The sequence below is a fragment of the Onychostoma macrolepis genome, chromosome 02 (assembly GCF_012432095.1).
Source record: "Onychostoma macrolepis isolate SWU-2019 chromosome 02, ASM1243209v1, whole genome shotgun sequence".
Lineage (NCBI taxonomy): Eukaryota > Metazoa > Chordata > Actinopteri > Cypriniformes > Cyprinidae > Onychostoma > Onychostoma macrolepis.
The window spans coordinates 10179557-10201745 of NC_081156.1; the positions used below are offsets into that span (position 1 = coordinate 10179557).

Below are 22189 nucleotides of genomic sequence, written 5' to 3' on the forward strand. Positions count from 1 at the left end.
AATGAAATGCCTTTAACTGAAAATTGAGTGTTTAATCTTATCATTATACATTACTGACACTCTATCCTCCAATTTGATACTGTTAAGTGCTTTGACACAATCTGTATTGTAAAAGCGCTATATAAATAAAGGTGACTTGACTTGACTTGCACCATGACACCGAGTTGAAGCGTAACTCTACGTACAAACTAAATATTTACAGAAGTGTCCAGTCAGGAGTAACGGCTGGAATAAATTGGCAGACTGAGTGAAGCTGTGTGCGGTGTGTCTCCCGCACTCATGTTTCTATATTTGGTCTTGTTCCTGTCCTTGTTAAGTGTGATTGTTAGTTCATTCTTGTCCAGCTGTGTTTTAGTCATTATCTGTTATTGTCATGTGTATTTAGTTCATGCCTGTTTAGTTAGATTTCGTCTGGTCGACTCGTTACTCCCGGTGTTGCTGTGTGTCCCAGCCTTGCCTCGTCTTGCCCTGTCGGTTTTGGATTTATTAAAGACTGTATTTTGAGTTCATCCTCGTTTCCCTCGTGTGTGTGTGTGTGCACCGTGACAGAAGCACATCAATATGCTCTTCTTTTCCCTGACAATCTTTAATCCTTTAGACATGTATGATGCTGCCGACATTTACACTCATGCACATATAAAGAGAGAACAACGTGAATAAATGTACTTGGTTTCTTCTTTTAGTGCTTCTTCAACACAGCGCGCCTCGTGTGCTTTGGTCTGTGCACGCATGTCAAATGAAATCAGTAATAATAAATAAACATTTCTTATGTTTTTTTTCTTTCTGTATTTATTGATCCTTATATTTCAAATGGTATTTACATATGAAAATAGCTTACAAAAGTATATTTTGCAAAGACAAAGGTTAATACAATGGGATCAAAATACATGTGTTATTTATCATTTAATTATTACAACTTTTGCATGATATTCTGAGTTTGCATTTCACTGTTTTTCTTCATTTTGAGGAAAACTGAATCTGTGCAAGTGAGATGAGTAAAAGCAAGTTGACATTATAATTCACTTGTGTTAATTGTAATGCGTCACCCACAACATGGAAGACAACTGAAGTCAGTATATGTTTTAAACAGGGAACGCAGGGCCGGTCAGAATCTAATCGTGTCTCTGGAGGAAGGTGTCGTCTCTAAGCGATCAGTGTGGAGGAGTATTCAGAAGAGCCGCTCTCAGGTGGAGAGCAGGTTGTGTGTCGGCTGAAGCACGATGGAAGCTGCTCCTTCAGGACTCTTCTGAACTTCTGTCCAGCACAGGCGTAGATGATGGGATTCAGGCAGCAGTGGCTTAATGCGATCGCTTCCACACACTGCTTGGCAAGAGTCAGACCAGTATGCCACTCGCAAGAAAGCAGGTGTCCCTTCGTCTGCAGGAACTCGAGGAACGTGACGATGTTGTATGGAGTCCAGAAGAAGAAATAAACGGCCAGCACAGCCAGGAGGAGTCTGACCACGCTCTGCTTTCCTTCTGATTTACGGAGGATCCGGCAAAAGCAGAAGCTCATGATGATCAGAGGCAGAATCAAGCTCAGGACGTTTAGATACGTAAACGACATCCAGGCTGCACCTTCAGGAAAATCAGGTCTGCAGGATGCTTTAAGGCTGGTCTCCTCTTTCACTTCGGCAAAAACAATATTAGGGAGGGACGCAAACAGGCTGAGCATCCATACAAATAAGACCAGAGCTACTTTTGCAGGCCGTTTTCTGGAACAGATGCTGTGTTTGTAGACGACGATGACGTAGCGATCCAGTGTCACGAGGACCATGAAGAAGACGCTGCTGTAGAGACCCGTCGTGAAGAGACCGGTTACGGTGTGACACACGAATGTCCCCAGAACCCACTCGTCCACGGCACTGTGAGTCCAAACAGGGAGCGAGGCGAGAAAGAGCAGGTCAGAGACGGCCAGATTGAGCAAACACACGTCTGTCAGACTGCATCTGTGACGGGATCTGATCAGGACACACAGGACCACAGCGTTTCCCAGCAAACCAACGATCAGAACTGTGCTGTACAGGATGGGAACGAGCACCTTGCTGAAGGCCTGTGTGTTCACATCACCGCATAGTGCTCCAATCTCACTCTCATAGATGTCATAGTAATCGCTGTAGTCTGCTGTCGGAGCTTACAGAGGACACACAGACAACACACTGTTAGATCATATGATATAGGCCTATGTATAATATATTCAATGGCGGCGCTGAGGCCGAAATCATGCTGCGTTTCCACTGTCGGCCCAGTAAGTGTGTGTAATGCAAGCGTTACTGAACATGTACCGAGTAAAATATTACTGAAAATTGATTAGTAATGCCTTACACTATTGCGTTAAAGCAAAAAGTAATCCGTTACTGTTATGCATTACTTTTGTAACGCGTTACTCCCAACACTGCTAATAACAGTGGCATATGAGAAGTTTAATACCACAGAAAAAAGTAAAATATGCCTTTTCTGAAGCTGCTGTATATAAAAACTGATAGCTAAAGTTTAGGCGTTCATTACTTTCTCTCAGGCCCGGTTTCACAGACAGGGCTTAGCCTAAACCAGGATTAGTCCTTAGTTCAATTGGGACATTTAAGTCATTTTTACTGGTGTGCATCTTGAGACAAAACAAAGGCGCTGACATGTTTTAAGATCAGTCAGTGCAAGTTTCTTTCAGTTGAAACAGCTCAGATTTACATTTTAGTCTAGGACTAGGTCTGTGAAACCGGGGGTCAGTTTAATTAGTTTTTTAGCACCCCCTCTGAACTGCTAAGGGGTAGGTTTAGGTGTAGGGTTGGTGTAGGACAATAGCACATACAGTAAGTACAGTATAAAAACCATTACGCCTATGGGATGTCCCCACTTTTCACAAAAACGAACATGTGTGTGTGTGTGTGTGTGTGCGGGTTTGTCTTAGTCTGAAAGTTTCTCAGAAATCTTAGCATTAGTTCAACATTTCTTTAGGTCTGAAAGTAAACTAAATAAAACGACACAAGTAGGAACTGAATTTTAGTTTGTTTTCCTGACCTCTGCTGGTCACATCAGGCATCAGCATTAAGTGTGAACTCGGGAAGATGTTTAAATGCTCACTTATGTAATACTTGTTTCACTTTTAAATTCCTATCATAATAATTTTGGGTATTTTTTTTAATTCTTCACTTTTTAATAAACGATTCCTTCGAATTTAGTGAACATTGTAGCAAAAATCACAATTAAAAATTAGAATGTACTAATGAAAATGAAACTGAGATTTTACTCGATATATCAGCTTATCTTTTTAAATAAGCAATATTTTCAACTCTAAAGTAAATTTGTGTGTAGTTTAGTTATTTAAGCACGTTTTGAATTGTTATTCTGAAAATAAATGAATAAATCAAACCCACTAATGCCTCCTGCAACCTCACCCGTGTAATAAAGTTGTGTATTTTGGCAGATAATGATATTCTGTTGCCTGTCGAGCTTCACGAGCGCTTTTCACGCGTTCATTTGTTTAATGAAAGCTACTTCGAGATCGTGTTAGTTTAGCGCGGCAAAAATAAACGAGGCGCAGAAAATACTTTGCGTACGATGTATCTGGCTGCCATGACAACATCTCGCGTTTGCTGCTGAATATGTAATGATAGTAAAATCACTTGAATGGTTCAGAAAAGCTGCATCGCTGCATTGAGCAGACTCTTACCAGCTCCAGTCCCCGGCTCCTCGGTCATGGCTCTTGATAATGGCAGATGAATCTGGGAAATATGTCTATCAAAAAGCTTTATAAAACAGGAAAGCCCCAAAACTAGCTGAAACATGCCCACTCCAGGAAAAGAAACCTGTTTCCCAAAAAAACCCGCCAAAAGTTTAATTGTGACAGAATTCCAGTGCCGCCAATAGGACTGACAAAATAAATAAATAAATCAAATGATAAAAATGAATACATTTCCCAGGCAGGAAAACAACAGTGCAACAGGCAACATGGCAAATACAGTAAAATGAGGTTTCTACCCTAAATCATAAACTAACTAAAGACTCAAGTCATTTATTTACAGACAGTGTTGAGGAAAGTTACTTTTAAAAGTAATGCATTGCAATATTGCCTTACTCCACAAAAAAAGTAACTGCATTACTTAGTTACACTTGCTTGTTTTTTTTGTTTTTTTTTGTTTGTTTTTTTTAACAACAACAATAAATAAACAGAAGTTGTATTTTTGCCAACCGTAAAGGAAGTGTCTCTGTTTCTTACTCCTGATTTCTCTCAACATGAAGGAGAGCTATCAGTCAATACATGCAAGGAACTGGTATTACTTATTTGAAAAAGTAACTCAGATATTTTCTTGTAAATTTAATAGTAGTTTAATACTAAAAAAAAAAACTTTGACTTTGATTAAAGTGCTCTGATTAAGTTACTTGTAATGTGTCACCCTCAACACTACCTTAAAAAGTCTTAAAGGTACAGAACAGATTTGATACTGAGTCTCAGTGTGAGAGTGGAAAATGCCATATAATAGTTTTTTGGTTTTCATGGGACAAATGCTGCAAGATGCAGAAGATAACACTGTAAAACATGTTTCAGATTGATCTGGCTAAACCTGAAACTTAAAGTCAGTGTAAAGTCTATATTAAATGTGTGTTCTGAGTTTGTCACACCACAGAAAAATGTGTTATTAACCACCCAGCCAAATTTGAATGCTAAAAAAACAAACAAAAAAAAGCCAAGTAAATAAAATAAGGTATCAAAATCTTGAAAAAATAAGCTGTATTCTCTGCTCTCAAAAGCTGAGGGTGTGTCCACTGGTGGCGCAGAAACCACGCCCACTCACGGGAAAGCCGCAGCCTCTCTCAGTCTTCCTCTAGCAGCAGCTTACTTTAAATAAGGACACCGAGCTCAGTTGTTTTGTAAATTATCGCAACCAGGTATTAACGTGACGAAAGCATAGCTAGCTAGAAAATTGTAGGCTGTAGTAACTAAAGGTAATTACAGTAACTCGCGATTGAGCGACGGACCACTGATGCTCATGCACTCTAGTTATTATATGTGTTCGACATGAAGCAGCGCTGCGCAGAACAACCCGTGTTTGACATCAAACTACTGAGAGAGCGATTCGAAAGCATAAGGAGCGTCTGCTTTCTATCAATCGGTCTGTGCAGTCAGTGCTGCTTCAAGTCGAACACACCTCTTATAGTGTTGGGGGAGGGGCCGTGCTCTGTGGCTCGAGTCATGATTTAGCCCCGCCCAAAAAATCCTGATCACGAAAATGCTGAAAAACTGTTTAACGGTATAACTCCACAATTAAGTACTACATACAGTATCTCACAAAAGTGAGTACACCTCTCACATTTTTGTAAATATTTTATTATATCTTTTCATGTGACAACACTGAAGAAATGACACTTTTCTACAATGTAAAGTAGTGAGTGTACAGCTTGTATAACAGTGTGAATTTGCTGTCCCCTCAAAATAACTCAACACACAGCCATTAATGTCTAAACCGCTGGCCACAAAAGTGAGTACACCCCTAAGTGAAAATGTCCAAATTGGGCCCAATTAGCCATTTTCTCTCCCCGGGTGTCATGTGACTCGTTAGTGTTACAAGGTCTCAGGTGTGAATGGGGAGCAGGTGTGTTAAACTTAGTGTTATCGCTCTCACTCTCTCATACTGGTCACTGGAAGTTCAACATGGCATCTCATGGCAAAGAACTCTCTGAGGATCTGAAAAAAAAAAAAAAAATTGTTGCTCTACATAAAGATGGCGTAGGAACATATGAGTGCTGCCAGCATTGCTGCAGAGGTTGAAGGGGTGGGGGGGTCAGCCTGTCAGTGCTCAGACCATACGCCGCACACTGCATTAAATTGGTCTGCATGGCTGTCCAAGAAGGAAGCCTCTTCTAAAGATGATGCACAAGAAAGCCCGCAAACAGTTTGCTGAAGACAAGCAGACTAAAGACATGGATTACTGGAACCATGTCCTGTGGTCTGATGAGACCAAGATAAACTTATTTGGTTCAGATGGTGTCAAGCGTGTGTGGCGGCAACCAGGTGAGGAGTACAAAGACAAGTGTGTCTTGCCTACAGTCAAGCATGGTGGTGGGAGTGTCATGGTCTGGGGCTGCATGAGTGCTGTCGGCACTGGGGAGCTACAGTTCATTGAGGGAACCATGAATGCCAACATGTACTGTGACATACTGAAGCAGAGCATGATCCCCTCCCTTCGGAGACTGGGCCGCAGGGATAACGGCATGATAACGATAATGTAATACTTGTTTCACGTTTAAATTCCTATCATAATAATTTTGGGTATTTTTTTAATTATTCACTTTTTAATAAATGATTCCTTAGAATTTAGTGAACATTGTAGCAAAAATCACAATTAAAAATTAGAATGTACTAATTAAAGTGAAACTGAGATTTTACTCGATATATCAGCTTCTCTTTTTAAATAAACAATATTTTCAACTCTAAAGTAAATTTGTGTGTAGTTTAGTTATTTAAGCACGTTTTGAATTGTTATTCTGAAAATAAATGAATAAATCAAACCCACTAATGCCTCCTGCAACCTCACCCGTGTAATAAAGTTGTGTATTTTGGCAGATAATGATATTCTGTTGCCTGTCGAGCTTCACGAGCGCTTTTCACGCGTTCATTTGTTTAATGAAAGCTACTTGAGATCGTGTTAGTTTAGCGGCAAAATAAACGAGGCGCAGAAAATACTTTGCGTCGATGTATCTGGCTGCCATGACAACATCTCGCGTTTGCTGCTGAATATGTAATGATAGTAAAATCACTTGAATGGTTCAGAAAAGCTGCATCGCTGCATTGAGCAGACTCTTACCAGCTCCAGTCCCCGGCTCCTCGGTCATGGCTCTTGATAATGGCAGATGAATCTGGGAAATATGTGATCAAATCTATAAAATGGCTTTACAAAACAGGAAAGCCCCAAAACTCCCCAAAACACGCCCACTTTCCCAATGTTTCACTTTGACAGAATTCCAGCGCGTGCCAGCAGAGGCTGATAAGGACTGTTTTTACCTCCTTAAAACTAAGTAGTGAAAATAATTATTAATTAATTAAATAATAAACATGAATCAGTTCCCCAGACAGAAAAACTGAACTGAAAGGCTTGAGAGTGTCTGAAAGCACAAAATAATCTAACAGACTGAAAGATCAAACCTTCAGAAAAACACTTGCATTGTTTTCATTGGTAACAGCAGAAACAAGCCACTTAACATACAGCTACTCCTCCCCACGGCTCCGCTCATCCCTAAAACCCCATCCAGGGGGCGTGGTTCTAGATCCAACTCCTCCCACCTTACATATACCTAAACCTACCATCTCCACCCCCTGGATGTGGATCCAGCCCCACCCCTGGATCTTTGTTCTGCAGTGAGGGGCTACTGGGTGACTGGCTCAGCATCAGCCGACAGTGACGTCATGATGGAGCACAAGCACACTTGGGTTTTGTTTGTTATCCAATTAGCCAATAAAATGTAATGTTAAAAAATGCCAAACTGATCCCAAACCAACCAAAACTCTGTCCAACTGCGCACTAAAGTCATAACATGACTAGTGTCTCCAGCAGGGCTGGACTGGGACAAAAAATCGGCCCTGGCATTTTTTGGTCCTGGTGGCCCACCACTATATATATATATATATAATGTGATATACACTTCCATTCAAAAGTTTTTGAACAGTAAGATTTTTCATTATTTTTTTTGAAAGAAGTCTCTTCTGCTAACCAAGTCTGAATACAGTAATATTGTGAAATATTTTTACTATTTAAAATAACTGTTTTCTATTTTAATATATTTTAAAATGTAATTTATTCCTGTGATCAAAGCGGTATTTTCAGCATCATTACTACAGTCTTCAGTGTCACATGATTCTTCAGAAATCATTCTAATATTCTGATTTGCTGCTCAAAATACATTTATTATTATGTTGAAAACAGCTGAGTATAATGTTTTTTTCAGGTTTCTTTGATGAATAGAAAGTTCAGAAGAACAGCATTGATCTGAAATATAAATATTTTGTCTTTATCCTCATTTTTGATCAATTTAAAGCATCCTTGCTAAATAAAAGTATTAATTTCCATAATTTCTTTCCCAAAAAACAAAACAAAAATTATACTGACTCCAATCTTTTGAATGGTGTATTAATGTTACTAAAGCTTTTTTATTTCAGATAAATGCTGATCTTTGGATCTTTCTATTCATCAAAGAATCCATTAATAATAATAAATATTTCTTGAGCAGCAATTCAGCATATTAGAATGATTTCTGAAGGATCATGTGACACTGAAGACTGGAGTAATGATGCTGATCATTTATCTTTGATTTTTTCAGTTTGTGACGCAAGTACATCGATGACGCGTCGAAATCACGTGATGCTTCATTTAAATTCCTGTCCAGCTGTGAGCTCGCGCAGCTGTTTGTTTCCCGGTTGTAAAAGTTCAGGTAATGTCACATTGCATCGCTTTCCCTGCGAGCTGCCCTATTTCGAGGGTGATTTTTGGCCCAATGTTTTGGAGGAAAGCATCAAGGAGCTGGAAAAAGAGGTGGAGCAGTGGAAGAAGAATACAGCCACCTCTGAGACAACAGAGGTTAGTCAGAGAGACGCATGGTGTGAATGAGTATTTAGTGTTGTCTGTAGCCATTTTTTAAATGTCATTGTCATGTTCCACAGGGAATCCAAGCTGACCGCAAGAACGCCAAAAAGAGTAGCGCGAGCCGTGCAAACAAGAAGAAGCCTGGGATGCCGAATGTAGCTAATGATCTGTTCCAGAGGCTATATGCAACAATGGAGAAGCACAAAAAGGTTGGACCTGACTCGTGTGTTGTGTTTTTGTTTTATTTATTTTTTTAACGTGAATACCGTTTAGTTTGCTCCGAATGTGCCAAGTGTTGACCAGAACAGCTCTTGCTTCCTAAAATCCAGTTGTTCTTCGTGATCCCCCTGCATGCTGGTCCAGATATCAACACCCTGCCTCCAATAATGGATCCTGACCCTCTGCTGACCTGTGATCTGATGGACGGACGCTGGGAGTTCAGTTCCCTGCTGATGCTGGTGGAGACCGATGTGTGTACACTAGGGATGTAACGGTATGAAAACTTCTGATCACGATCATACGGACCAAAATGATCACGGTTATCAGTATTATCACGGTATTGATTGACAAACCACAAATAAAATGTTTTTGTTTGCATAATCACTAAAACAATAACATTACCAATGTTTAACTAATAGCATGTTCAAGTCTGCTATCATTGAGTCTGTCCTGTGTTCATCCATAACTGTCTGTTATGTCAATCAGACATCAGAAGACTACAGCGGACGGTCAGGACTGCTGCGAGGATTACCGGTGCCCAGCCTCCAAGATCTTTACCCCTCCAGAGTGAGGAAAAGGGCTCGGAGAGTCACGTCCACCTCACTCTCTCTTTGAACTCTTGCTTTCTGGTCGGCGCTACAGATTGGACTGAAGTACGACGAAGAGAATCAGATGCTGGTTCAAGACAACCGAGCTTGCAAACCTTTGTTTTTATTTCAGTTTTTTATATCAGTATTTTATTTGTAATGTATTTAACCCATATACAATAAAACTATATTTAATTATAACTAAAAGCTGGCCTGCCTGAAGAGTCTGATTTATAGACTTGAGCAGAACAGACCACGGAGAAGTCTTCTGAGACCCGTTTTGTTTTTATGCTTCTAGGACAGACTCGACTTTCTTTACCTAACCTGAGAATAAATAAAATAAGGAAGGTGTATGGAATTTAGCACCGCAATCACTGAGCACCAGAACGACCAGCACAGGAACCGTTTCTATATTCAGCCTGAGCAATTCAACTTTCATAATTATACATCGTCCATCACAACTGACACATTTATACACAGAATCCAAAATTTGCACACTTTGTAAATAACATATCTGCACACTTATAACACATCTGTACATTTATCTAAACCAATTACATTTTTCTCCTATACTTTTATTTCTGTATATAGTACATTTCTTTATTTTTCTTCATGTTAGTGTTATATTCCATCCCTGCTGTGTTATTCATATGCATGTGTGTAAACATAGTAATAAAGCTTTTCTGATTCTGAAATATCTAATGTAAATGTTCAAATAAAGCTTTGAAAAGTTTCATAAAAAGGTAAACCTCACATTTCAGTCTTTAAATAAAGAAAAGGGTTAAGTCAAAATGATAACTGATTGATTGATTATTGATTAATGTATTTTATAGGGCTGCCCTCAACTAAGGATTTTTCTGGTCGACTAGTAGTCGTTCATTTGAAGCATTAGTCGACTAATGGCACGTTTATAAGCTATTTAAATCATTATAATGAGCCTTTAGTTGCCTAAGAAAGAAAGAAATCTGTTAGAATAGACCCCTCTTTTCACGTGAAATAAAAAGCTCCAAACTGGTTACTTTTTTTTTTTTTTTGGAAAATGATTTAAAAATATATATATTTTATCCACTCCATAGCTTACGAAACCCTATGCAAGATCTGCACATGAATGCTTGATAATATTAACATTATGCATCTCTCAGTGCGCGTGCACGAGAAGTAAAGAAAATCCGAACAGAATCCGCTACTTTAACAGATCGTATAACAGACACTTTAACATGGATAAAGCTGTAAGTGCGTGAAGTGATGCAGGTTTTCATGTAAACACTGTGTGATAATAATGATGATGCCTAGTCGGAGTGAAATCAGACGGGAATGCGCACAGAATCCACGCAGAGGAAGAATGCACAAATAAATACCGGATGGTTTGCATTAGTCTTCCTCCGAGATGTCTGTCTCAAGAAAGCATATTAGAGCTGAAACAAGTTTTTAAACTATTTGATGCCAGACAGATGTATGCATGATGATTCACTGCTTTCAAAAAATATTATATTATAAAACTCATTTAGCCTATATACTGTGTGCAAAAAAAAAATAGTGCGATTTTATGAAGACAACAAAAAAAACAGGCATTTTATGTTGTACATTTGAAATATCGTGTGGAAAATGTAATTGCTAATTTAAAACAACTATTAATAATTCATGTCTAGCCCTTAGTTTTTCCTTTTCGATCTGAAGCACGAGCTTCACACTTTCATTCTGCTGCACGCGCGTTCTGATTTAGAAGGCTGCCGCTGTGACGTCACAGGCGCGATGACGTCACTCGCGCAGCCTTTAAAAGGCCATCGCGGCGAGTCATTAATAATCCTGATTCTGATTTCCTCATATACAGCCACTCATTCCGGTTCTGATTAATGAGTACAGAGAGAATGATGGCGGAGCGCAGCACTCAAAGCACCTCCGAGTCCATTCTCTCCTGGAGAGAGGAACTTGTTAACCTGGCACTAAACCCTCAGAGAGAAAAACCTGGACCGAAGCAGGTGACCTGGGCAGACCTGTCCTACAGATTGCCCATAGAACCCAAACCCATCCCTGGACGGCCCAAGAGCTGCATGAAGGTCACTAAAACCAACTTCGACTATAAAGAAGAGCCTTACTGCAGCCTTCGGAGCCAGTCGAGGCCGCTTGCTTCGCCCTGGAGAGATGAGGTGAGGAGCAGGTGGACAGCACCTGGAGCCCCGGAGAGGGCAGTGCTGTCCCGTCTGAGAGACGTGCACACCTGTGCTCCCAATCGCATCCTCAAGGCCTTCCTGAAGCTCACCGAGACTAAATGGGAGAATCTGGCTGAGACGGGGACGTTCCTGGTGGATCCCGTCGGGGGTCCGGAGCCCGGGAGGGTGGCGTGGCCCGATACACCCATGATCCAGAGGCACTACACGCCTACTGTGGAAAGAAACCTCCAGGAGATACTCCAACAGACCTTTAGAGAAGCAGATCAGCTGAGGGACACGGCTCTTATCAAGCCTGGGCATTCTCCCCTGAGGAGGTGTGGGATCTGGCTGAAGGAGAAGGTCCTGGGCCGTCCCACGCCTAACAAGAGCTGCCTAAAACAAGCCAAAGCTGAAGACGAGGCCGGTCCCTCGCGGAGAGCCGTGGAGGTCAGATACTTCACCTGCTGTCAGATAGAGATACCTGCGCAAGCGGAGCTCGACACGGAGATCAGAACCGTCACGTTCGTCTCCGAGTGTGAGATCGACCGCATCTGATTCCTCACCAGCTCTGCAAAAACTGAAGTAATGTGCAAATAATTCGGTGCAGATGTGAAGAAAGGTGCATGGAAAAAACTGTGCAAGAAATGGGTGCAAGGTCTTCCTCGAAACAATCTGAAGAAACATAAAGAGGAAGGAAAAATCAAGGCATTTAACAAAATTAAATAAATAAATGTAAATAAAAATAAATCTAAAAAAATTACACACTTTTGTGTGTAATTATGAACATATACACATATATAATTATGGGAAATTTTTTTTTTTTTTTTTAATTAAATATAATAGAGAATTGTGGACATTGAACAAAAAAAGTTTTAAGATATGGACTATTGATACATATTTAATAAAAGTGGTAAAAATAAAAAATATGTAAATATGGACTATAAATATGAATATAAATAAATACTAGAAATGTGAGCATTTAACAACAATAAAAAAGCTCAATTTCTGTGTAAATGTCCTATAAATACAATATACATTTTTAAAAAATTAAAAACTAATTAAAAACAAATCACGTGGCTGTCTTACTCCGTTTTCCAAACGATGAAAATCCTTCCTGTTTTAATTCTTTCTTTTTTTTAATGCGTGACATTTTCATCATGAGAACATTTTGAGGAATTAATCGCTGAGTTTATAACACGTTTATAATTGCTACGCTTGTAGTGTTTGGACTGTGAAGGCCTTGTGTTTGAATGATAACTGAATGTCTGATTTGCTTATACATTAATTAGTCTTTTGGTGTTCCGATGTTTCTAAATGACGCTTGGATTCGGATCTTTAACATTCTTGGTGTTTCAGTTCACACACACACACACACACACACGTATATAAGGTCAGTTTTATTGCTGAAATCATGGCGTCCCTCGGAGACACACAATGCTTCAGGACGGTTCGTCACTCACTCATATAAACTCATGCAGTTTCTAAAAGTTCTCAAAATCACACTATTGTTAAAAAGATGATTTAGTTCCTTGAAAGGTTCGGTTTGTCCACACGGGCTGAGTTCAGTGGCGCTGATGGTTGATTGTTGTGGCGTTCAAGCTGCCTGAAGATCGGCCGTCTCGACTCCAGAACCACGTCACGGTTTGAAGCAGTCCTGGTGAAAATGTTCCTGCTGGACTCTTCCCTCCGCTGATGTCGTTTGATCGTCACATTGTCCTGGAAAACATCTTGCTACCTGAGCATCACGAGAGATTCATTAAACTCATACTGATGTTGGGAAATGCGGAGTTTCATCCTTCACGACTGGTTTCAGTTTATGATCAAAATTCACAGAAAGTCTCTCATTACAGGACTTTAGTTTAACACGAGGGATCAACAAATCAACCGAAATCTACTTCAAATGATGAAAAAAAACAAAACATTGTGCATATCATTAAAGTGCATGCAGAATATGATTGTAGCTTCATCCACTGGATGTGTCAGTATTGAAATAAGACTCGATTTGAAAAGGTTGATTTGTCGTTTCTATGACATTCGTCTGAGTTTTGATCCTTTGGCGTCCCTCGTCTGTGCAACTTAATCGTTTACGTTAAAGCAAACCAGCATCCTTCCATTAGGACTTACTCAAGCATTCAAACGTCTACAATTAATCACGTGGTTCCCATGGGACTCGAACCCGTGAGCCTGGCGTTGCGAGCGCCACACTGCACCACTGAGCTACAGTCAATGAGCACAAGAGTCAAACATCCTGAAAAACACTGAGAACAGACAGAGCCCGAGCGGCCGATGACGAGGACCACACGCCTGCCAGCGCAGCGCAGCCTGTCTGTGATAATTAAACCGCTCGTCTCGTTTATTAAAGGCGAGTTCAGAAAGATGGAGGATGGGTGCTTGAAAACAAGTTGTTTGTGATTCCAATAAACACAGTGCAAGAGAATGTTAAAATATATTTAACTTAAAAATGAATCGTACAAAACAAAAATAACAGGCAAAAGAAAAAAAGAGAAACATGAATAAAACAAAGACCTTCAGGACATTTGCTGACAGGCATCACAAGAGCGCGAAACAAGCATGCAAATGATGAAGTTACGCTAGAAAAATGGTCTAAAAATAACTTAAAACAATCATAACCCACACACACATGTGGGACGAACACAGAGAGCCTTCGATATACAAAACGGACGTGAAACGAGAATAATGCAGTAAGAGACGAGTCTCAGGCCCTGATGAAGGAGACGCTTCACACAGATGTGAATGAGGGTCGAGTCACAGTTTGAGGGCGAGTCCTGTAAACACCAGCACCGCGGATCGTGGGAGCCGCTCGTGAAAGCGCTGGTGCTGGTGCTGGTGCGAATGCAGTGCAATAGTGCTTCAAAGAGCCGCTCGCAGCCGGAGAACCGCTGATCTGAGGACGATGGTCAGTTCTGCAGAAGCACCTCAGACGTCTCCGCTGCTCCGCTACGGCCGGTGAAACCTGCCACACACACACACACACACACACACACGACAGATTACTGACCAACTGCAGTCTGCTACTGATTACAAAAGTGACCCTGGACCACAAAACCAGTCTTAAGTCGCTGGGGTATATTTAGCCAACAATACATTGTATGGGTCAAAATTATAAATTTTTCTTTTATGCCAAAAATCATAAGGATATTAAGTAAAGATCATGTTCCATGAAGATATTTTGTAAATTTCCTACCGTAAATATATCAAAACTTCATTATTGATTAGTAATATGCATTGCTAAGAACTTCATTTGAACAACTTTAAAAGTGATTTTCTCAATATTTAGGTTTTTTTGCACCCTCAGATTCCAGATTTTCAAATAGTTGTATCTCAGCCAAATATTGTCCGATCATAAACCATACATCAATGGAAATATTATTTATTCAAACATCATTATGACTGGTTTTGCGCTATCGTTTTTGTTTATTCTTAACTGTAAACATGACATTACTTTCCAAAGTTAGATAAATATTACAAATATATTACAAATAAGCAGAAGAATTTCTTAGAAAGGAAAATATAAGACAAAAAAGACAAATCAATAGATTATAAATAATTGACTGTCAGTGTTAGTGTTATTTAATCACAAAATCTATAAAAAGTAACTAATATGACTAAGCATTTTAAAATGTACCATACTCTACAAATACTTAATTTCTGCAGTGTGATTATATAACCCAGATGAGAGTGATCCGTCACTGCACAGCACTGAGCGTCAGCGATCGATCTCAGCCGTGTCTGGAAACACTGAGGAACAGCAGCACTTTCTGCGTCTCTGGAGCTTGTTTATCATCTTATGGTTTTGAATATGAAACTAGAAGCACCACTGGGTGGCAGCAAGTAACTGTCTTAATGAGTGAATCACTGAATCATTTCATTTGTTCAAAAGGATTGAATCATTCAGGAATGAAGCAAGTGACTTGAATGGCTCATTGAATCATTCGCTCAACCAGTTCACTCAAAATGCAAATTAGTTCAGGAATGAAACACAGTGGCTCTGCTGGCTGCTTATATTAACAGAACAGATTAAACAGACAGATTCAAAATATCACTTAAAGGGATAGTTCACCCAAAAATGAAAACTGGGTCAGTTACCCACCTTCTTCAAAATATCTTCCTGTGTTCAGAAGAAAGAAACTCATTCAGGTGTGGAACAACATGAGGGTGAGTAAGTAATGACAGAATTGTCATTTTTGGGTGAACTATCCCTTTAGTATGAAGTTACTGATTGTATGCATCAGTTCAATAAGCAGGTGTGAGACGAAGCTGCTTCACCTGGTCAGATGGCGGCTGGACTCGTGCACCTCCATCTCATTGCTCTTGAAATCATTCAGCTCTTTCCTGATGGCGGCCTGCAGCGACACACACACACACACACACACACACACACACACACACACACACACACACACACACACACACACACACACACACACACACACACACACACACACACACACACACACACACACACACACACACACACACGTCACTCCAGCTGTGTGAAGAGGCTCACAAACACTGCATGCTTTAGCCCTGATTAAATCCTCTGGTCTCGGCTGTCCCTTCATTTATATAATGCAGGATCGTTGCGTAACAGGAGCTCAGAGTTTTCATCTGAACAGGTGCACATGTTACTCAACGTGACGCATGGCTTCACCTGACGCTACTCACACATCCAGTCAGCTCCACATTATTAATCATTTTAGTGACTAAACAATTTTGCACACAACATTGTAAACGAATGATTTTCCTCCTATTATAAAACTTTTTTTTTTTAAACCAAACCATAAAGTTGAAAAAATGAAATGCAAAATAAATTTGATTTAACAATCAATTAGTAAATCAAATGTATTTAATAATCAACACAAACATTTCAATTGCACATGAGGTTTTTTTTTTTTATCTCCTTCTAATATAATTATCCATTCTAATTTATTGCTAAAATATAAAAATGTAAATGACTGATGACAGATTTATTCAAGCATACACTACATAATGTCAACAGGTTAAGTATAATATAATGAACAAGTAATATATTGCATATGTATTAAAATGCTCCTCTCTAGAGTTATTTTTATTGCTGATTATTGAGTTCATGTTCACTGAATGTCTTTCCTGAGGTTAATGTGACATTATTGATCTGACGGTTGAAAGACTGATTGATGGATTTCATGATTCATGAGAATTTGTTTATCATCAAAAGTTACAAATAAAAAAAGCATATTGTGATTATTGGATGGCAGAAGCTACAAATACTGTTTAGCGGAGATTTCAAATACTGTTCACAAATCAACTGAAAACAGCACAGACTACAAGATCTCCGTCCATCAGCACTATCCAGCTGTTGAAATGTCGGTGCATCACTAATGAAAACCCACAGTACTGATCACATCTCATCTCATCACTCGCCTTGTCGGCCGCCGTGAGTCTCGTCCAGGGTTTGTCTGTGCGTCTGTCGTAGTCCTGAGCGTCTGCCACCTCCACGTAATCACAGAAGTGGATGAGGATCCTGGCTCGACGCAGATCCTCCACCGTGGGCCTCTGACTCAACTGAAACACAACACACACACTCAGCACGTATCAACACACACACACACACACTCAGGACGTATCAACAAACACACACACACCTCACTCACTCACAGCACCAATCACACACACACACACACACACTCAGGACGTATCAACAAACACACACACACCTCACTCACTCACAGCACCAATCAACACACACACACACACACACACACACACACCTCACAGCACCAATCAACACACATAGACCCCCGAACAAACACACACACACACACACGCACACACTCACTCACAGCACCAATCAACACACACCCCCACACACACCCCCACACTCAGCACGTATCAACACACACCTCACAGCACCAATCGACACACACACACAAACTCACACACACCCATCATACCTTGCGTGAGAGCCGGCGTCTGATCTCTCTCTTCTCCTCCATCTGCTCCTGTTCATTACGAGCTGCGGGTCAGAGGTCAAAGGTCAGAGGTGCTGAGTTCACATCACACACATACGAGGTACACATACATGTGAGGATCTGGTTTCATTCATGAGGAACAGACTGCATCATGGGAGTGAACAGTGGCGTGTAATGGCGCTTTTCCACTGCGTGGTACGACTCGGCTCGGCTTGCGTCTCCACTGTGTTTAGCACGCTTTAGAGCGGGCGGGATTATTCACGTGTCGGTATAGTCACGCCGCCTCTACTGCCGCGACTCCTGAACAACTCTTTCATTCCGTGTCGCTCCTTCACGCTCTCGCTGGATCCGCTCCTCGCCATCACCGAGAGACAGTCTGTACTTCCTCAACAGACCACGAAACAGACATTTTTTGGTTGTTAACAGAAAGGTGCGCTCGTTCAAAACAGTTTCGTTCAATCCGTCGCTGGCTGCTGATTTAAATCTTTGTTGTGTCTCGCAAGTTCAATGACGCAGGCAGTGACGATTTTCTCCGGCCAATGAGTGATCAGTAGAGTTTACGCTTCACGTTTTGGTAACGGTACGGTTACCTCGGCCAAGGTGGTACTAAAAAAGTACAGGTACCGTACCCAGTGGAAACCCCCCAAAAGTGAGCGCACCGTGCCGTACATGCAGTGGAAGAGCGACAGAAGTGTCTCTCTGGGTTCTGGACTCACGTTTGAGGATGTTCCTCTGCTCCAGCTCTTCAGCCGTGGGTCTCTGGCTCAGTCTCCTGTTCAACACACACACACACACACACACACACACACACACACACACAGTTTACAAATGTACACTATTTCTTTCATGACCTACACGGCTCTATTGTCTTTCAGAGAGACACGGCTGTGCAAGCGATCCGATGCCTTGTTTACTGTATATTTATTTATGTGTTCAACAATTCTGTAAAAATGGGAAACATTTTTAACTTTTACCATTTTGCAAACGAGGCAATTCTCTAATTAAATATGCACAAATCTGCAAATATTTCCATTGAAATCACTGAAATACACTGAAACCTGTTTGATTTTGTCGTCATAACAGTTAAAGGTTTATCCAGAGGGGATTTTAGATTGCTCTTTTCATCACTCTATAAATCAGAAAATACTGTCAACAAACAAACACATTTTCACCGTGTTTTTAGGAGTGAAATGTGGTATAAATCGGTGTGAATGATATATGAACAAACCTTCAGAATATAAAGAGGAATAAAACTGTAAAATGTGGTGCACATGGATGCAAATAAAGTGCAATAAGATAAACACTTAAATGTGTATTTTTGATGTTTTCTTTCCACTAGTCTGAAACAAGACGTGATATGGAAGCAAAACAGGAGAATATGAGAAACTGAGCATCGCTTTACAGCTGCAGAAGTCTGGCTCTCCAGATAACTGCAGTAATGCAGTGTTTGTGTGACACACATGACAATCAGTGATTATGCAATCTGAGGTGGTTTTAATCACGCTGCAAGAAAGACCGTCACTGATGTCATCAACATACACAGGATATTTCCTCGAATGGCTTTACTGCAGTATTTGACTCAGGTGTGTGTGTGTGTGTGTGTGTGTACCGTGTGAGTTTGGTGCCGATGAGCTGTCTGGACTGCAGTCGCTCCTCATCCGTCTGCACAGGTAAGATGTTCTTCTCCTGCAGTTCTCTCTGAGACGGCCTGTTACTCAGCTTCACCGCCAGAGAGTCCTTCCTCAAGATCTTCAGCGCCAGTGTGTCTGAACACACACACACACACACACACACACACTATGAGTCTTGACTGCCTCATTACAAAAGAACAAATCAGTGAATGTGCCATAACCCATCATTACTAACCAGCAAACACAAACGGTTTCAAAACTAACTTGTAAAGAGCGAATCATCGTCATCGTCATCTTCATCCTCCTCCTCGTCCTCCTCCTGCTCTTCATCCTTATACATGCTGGGCAGGTCCTCGTAGTCAGACTCGTTGGAGATGTTCTCTTTATCATCGTCACAGTCGATCACCACGGCCGGGAGAGGAGCGCTGTACTGACCCGCGTGAACCGCAGAGCTGCAGGAACACAACACACCAGCCACAGGTCATGTGACAGCAGACTTATACTCGCTAGGACGATCTCAAAAGATCTGTGATACACACTTCACCGTACATCACACATCCACCAAACACGGAGACGTTAAAGCTGATGAAGAGCAGTGAATTAATCAGCGTTTTGAACAAATCGGTTGAGTGAATAATTCAACGACTCATTCATACAGTCACTTGTCGTCACCTACTGGTGTATCTGTGCTACTGCAGTGTAAAATCCTCCTCTAACACACAGACGCACTGTCTATCAGTGAAACCTCAGCACTATTACACACTGATCGGCCAATCAGACTCCAGCACCTCGACTAACTAAGATTTAAGCTGTATCTGCAAAACTCAAAAAACATACCTATACATACAAATCACTGCAGTTTTCAGTTGAAATGAACACTAGAGGCAGCAAAACTCACAAAATATGATTTACAGGGCCTGAGTTGATTAAGAAAGCATCATTTTCACTCAATTCCTTGCACAATATGTTATGACCTCACATCTATTTTAACATGCTGCGAGATTTGAAAACTGATACTTTTGAACATTAGTGTTTCATATACAGCTTCCTATGTACATGTTTTTCGGTAGCGTTGCACTTGTGCGGTGAAGCGCTCCTGTATGAATCCTGTGAAAACTAGTGTTCAACAAAACAGCTCAAATCCACATGGAAGTTAAAATAGAACGGATTGCATCAACAAATGCATTTTTATGTCACTTTTGCATTTGTTAACACTATCAGGTAGGTTTAGGTGTAGTGGGAATGTTATTTTTGTGCCTGAAGCAACGTAATAAAAACATGGCCACGGTCACGTATTGAATGTACGTTTTAGTGCCACTCACTTTGAAGCTTCTGTGAAAGTGCAATAAGGCACGTAACATTGGTTTTGCAGAAACGTCACTACAAGCACATATTTTCAGTGAGCCTGGGTTGAATATAATAGTAGGGCTGATTAACACATATAGTCTGTGATAATACTGTAGTTGCTATTTTAATGATGGGGAAGCTGACACTGAATGCCACTCACTTTGCAAAAAGAAAAAACCTCACTTCGATTAGCCTGTTAGAATGCAGTCAGAATGACCAGAAAAATGCCTCTGTGTGAGTTTGACTTTGACAGTGTGTTTATATCATATGTGACCCTGGAGCACAAAACCAGTCTTAAGTCGCTGGGGTATATTTGTAGCAATAGCCAAAAATACATTGTATGGGTCAAAATTATAGATTTTTCTTTTATGCCAGAAATCATTAGGATAATTTTGTAAATTTCCTACCGTAAATATATCAAAACTTAATTTTTGATTAGTAATATGCATTGCTAAGAACTTCATTTGAACAACTTTAAAGGTGATTTTCTCAATATTTAGATTTTTTTGCTCCCTCAGATTCCAGATTTTCAAATAGTTGCATCTCAGACAAATATTGTTCTATCCTAACAAACCATACATCAATGGAAAGATTATTTATTCAGCGTTGATGTATAAATCTCAATTTCGAAAAATTGACACTTAAGACTGGTTGTGGTCACATATATATATATATATATATATATATATATATATATATATATATATATATATATATATATATATATATATATATATATATATATATATTTTTACTGATTATCCAATAATTTCCACTGTGTGAGCAGTGAAACTGTGTGCATTACTGGATGTTTTGGAATTAATCAGTTGAATGACTCACTCATTAAGACCACCTACTGTTGCTTTTAGTTTAACGTTTAAAGCATTTCATTAAAAAAATATATATATTTCTAAAAGATTTTTATGTCGTTATTTATGCAATTGCAACTGCAGTGTAAATGCATTCATGTCACCTCTGAGCTGCATTAAACAGTCAGTGTAAATACATGGAAATGCTGCTTCTGATACAGCTTCTGTGCCACTTCTGCAAAATAGGATTTTGTTGATATTGATTTCATTTGTCTGGTAAGAGCCTACAGCACATCATTAACTGAAACGATTGATTGATAAGAAATCTGACAAAAGATGATTCATACGTCTAATCAGATCAGAAAATAACTGCCCTTATAGAGGCAAGAATTCCCTGGAAATCAATTTAAGGGGGCAAATATCAGCTCTTAATGGAAAAGTTTGTTTCTGTCAGTGCTGCAATGAATACAAAGAACATGTCAGCTGTCCACGACAGGCCTGAAATAGCCAAGATACACTCAGCAAAATTTTGTGTAACTATGGTTAGAGACCAAACCCTAGAAAACACAGATCTGGTGTTCGGTCAGTATGACACAAGCCTGCAGTAAGTGAGATTGTGCGAGCTGACAGCCGCAGTACTGGGTCAGATAGACCTTATCTAACATCCGCAGCGGCTGGCAGTCATTCAGCGAGTGCTGGTTAACTGGGCCATGAGTCTGTGGTGGGTGGTCAGCTGGGTCAGCGAGCGCAGCGGAGATCACTGCGAGCTCCAGGAATATTCTGGCTCTGCTTCAGCTCAGTGCTGGATTGATGTTAATGATCTTTGATGTTTTGACATATATGAGCTTGTTGTATTATAAAAATATAGACTATTGCAAGTTTCAGACCTCAGAAAAAACTCC

General features: G+C 40.2%; 3 protein-coding genes across 7 annotated transcripts in view; 1 reads left to right on the forward strand and 2 right to left on the reverse strand.

Moving 5' to 3' along the window:
• Positions 1-996: 996 nt before the first annotated feature.
• Positions 997-7007, reverse strand: LOC131526404 (C-C chemokine receptor type 2-like). Of its 2 annotated transcripts, none has more exons than XM_058754705.1 (2): positions 6800-7007; positions 997-2132 (listed from the first exon to the last, which is right to left on the reverse strand). In XM_058754705.1, the coding sequence occupies exons 1-2, from the start codon at positions 6825-6827 to the stop codon at positions 1144-1146; spliced, it is 1017 nt and encodes a 338-aa protein (XP_058610688.1). In that variant the 5' UTR covers positions 6828-7007; the 3' UTR covers positions 997-1143. The 2 variants fall into 2 exon arrangements, with proteins under 2 accessions (XP_058610688.1, XP_058610679.1); XM_058754696.1 differs by lacking the exon at positions 6800-7007 and adding an exon at positions 3667-3780.
• Positions 7008-7934: 927 nt separating this feature from the next.
• On the forward strand, positions 7935-10124 carry LOC131530870 (CREB-binding protein-like). Its single transcript, XM_058761357.1, has 4 exons — positions 7935-8566; positions 8650-8781; positions 8902-9065; positions 9278-10124. Exons 1-3 carry the CDS (start codon positions 8237-8239, stop codon positions 9061-9063), a joined length of 624 nt encoding a protein of 207 aa, XP_058617340.1. The 5' UTR covers positions 7935-8236; the 3' UTR covers positions 9064-9065; positions 9278-10124.
• Positions 10125-12891: 2767 nt separating this feature from the next.
• The window catches only part of LOC131522208 (phosphatase and actin regulator 1), a 43115-nt gene continuing 33817 nt past the window's right edge, over positions 12892-22189 (reverse strand). For all 4 annotated transcript variants that reach the window (XM_058747564.1, XM_058747553.1, XM_058747545.1 and 1 more), the window contains exons 7-13: positions 19396-19583; positions 19110-19266; positions 18217-18272; positions 17483-17544; positions 16953-17093; positions 15816-15892; positions 12892-14502 (exon numbers count right to left, since the gene is read on the reverse strand). In XM_058747564.1, coding sequence (XP_058603547.1) covers positions 14487-14502; positions 15816-15892; positions 16953-17093; positions 17483-17544; positions 18217-18272; positions 19110-19266; positions 19396-19583 — 697 coding nt within the window. In that variant the 3' untranslated portion in view covers positions 12892-14486. The remainder of the gene's footprint in view (positions 14503-15815; positions 15893-16952; positions 17094-17482; positions 17545-18216; positions 18273-19109; positions 19267-19395; positions 19584-22189) is intronic.

What these genes read in the sequence shown, in the direction of transcription:
- LOC131526404 (XM_058754705.1), bottom strand. Translation starts at nt 6,827, where the DNA reads ATGACCGAGGAGCCGGGGACTGGAGCTG. An exon ending in GGAGCCGGGGACTGGAGCTG is followed by an intron (nt 2,133 to 6,799) that starts GTAAGAGTCTGC and finishes GTCCTCTGTAAG; the next exon opens with CTCCGACAGCAGACTACAGC.
- LOC131530870 (XM_058761357.1), top strand. Translation starts at nt 8,237, where the DNA reads ATGATTTCTGAAGGATCATGTGACACTGAAGACTGGAGTAATGATGCT. An exon ending in CCACCTCTGAGACAACAGAG is followed by an intron (nt 8,567 to 8,649) that starts GTTAGTCAGAGA and finishes CATGTTCCACAG; the next exon opens with GGAATCCAAGCTGACCGCAA. An exon ending in CAATGGAGAAGCACAAAAAG is followed by an intron (nt 8,782 to 8,901) that starts GTTGGACCTGAC and finishes CCTAAAATCCAG; the next exon opens with TTGTTCTTCGTGATCCCCCT.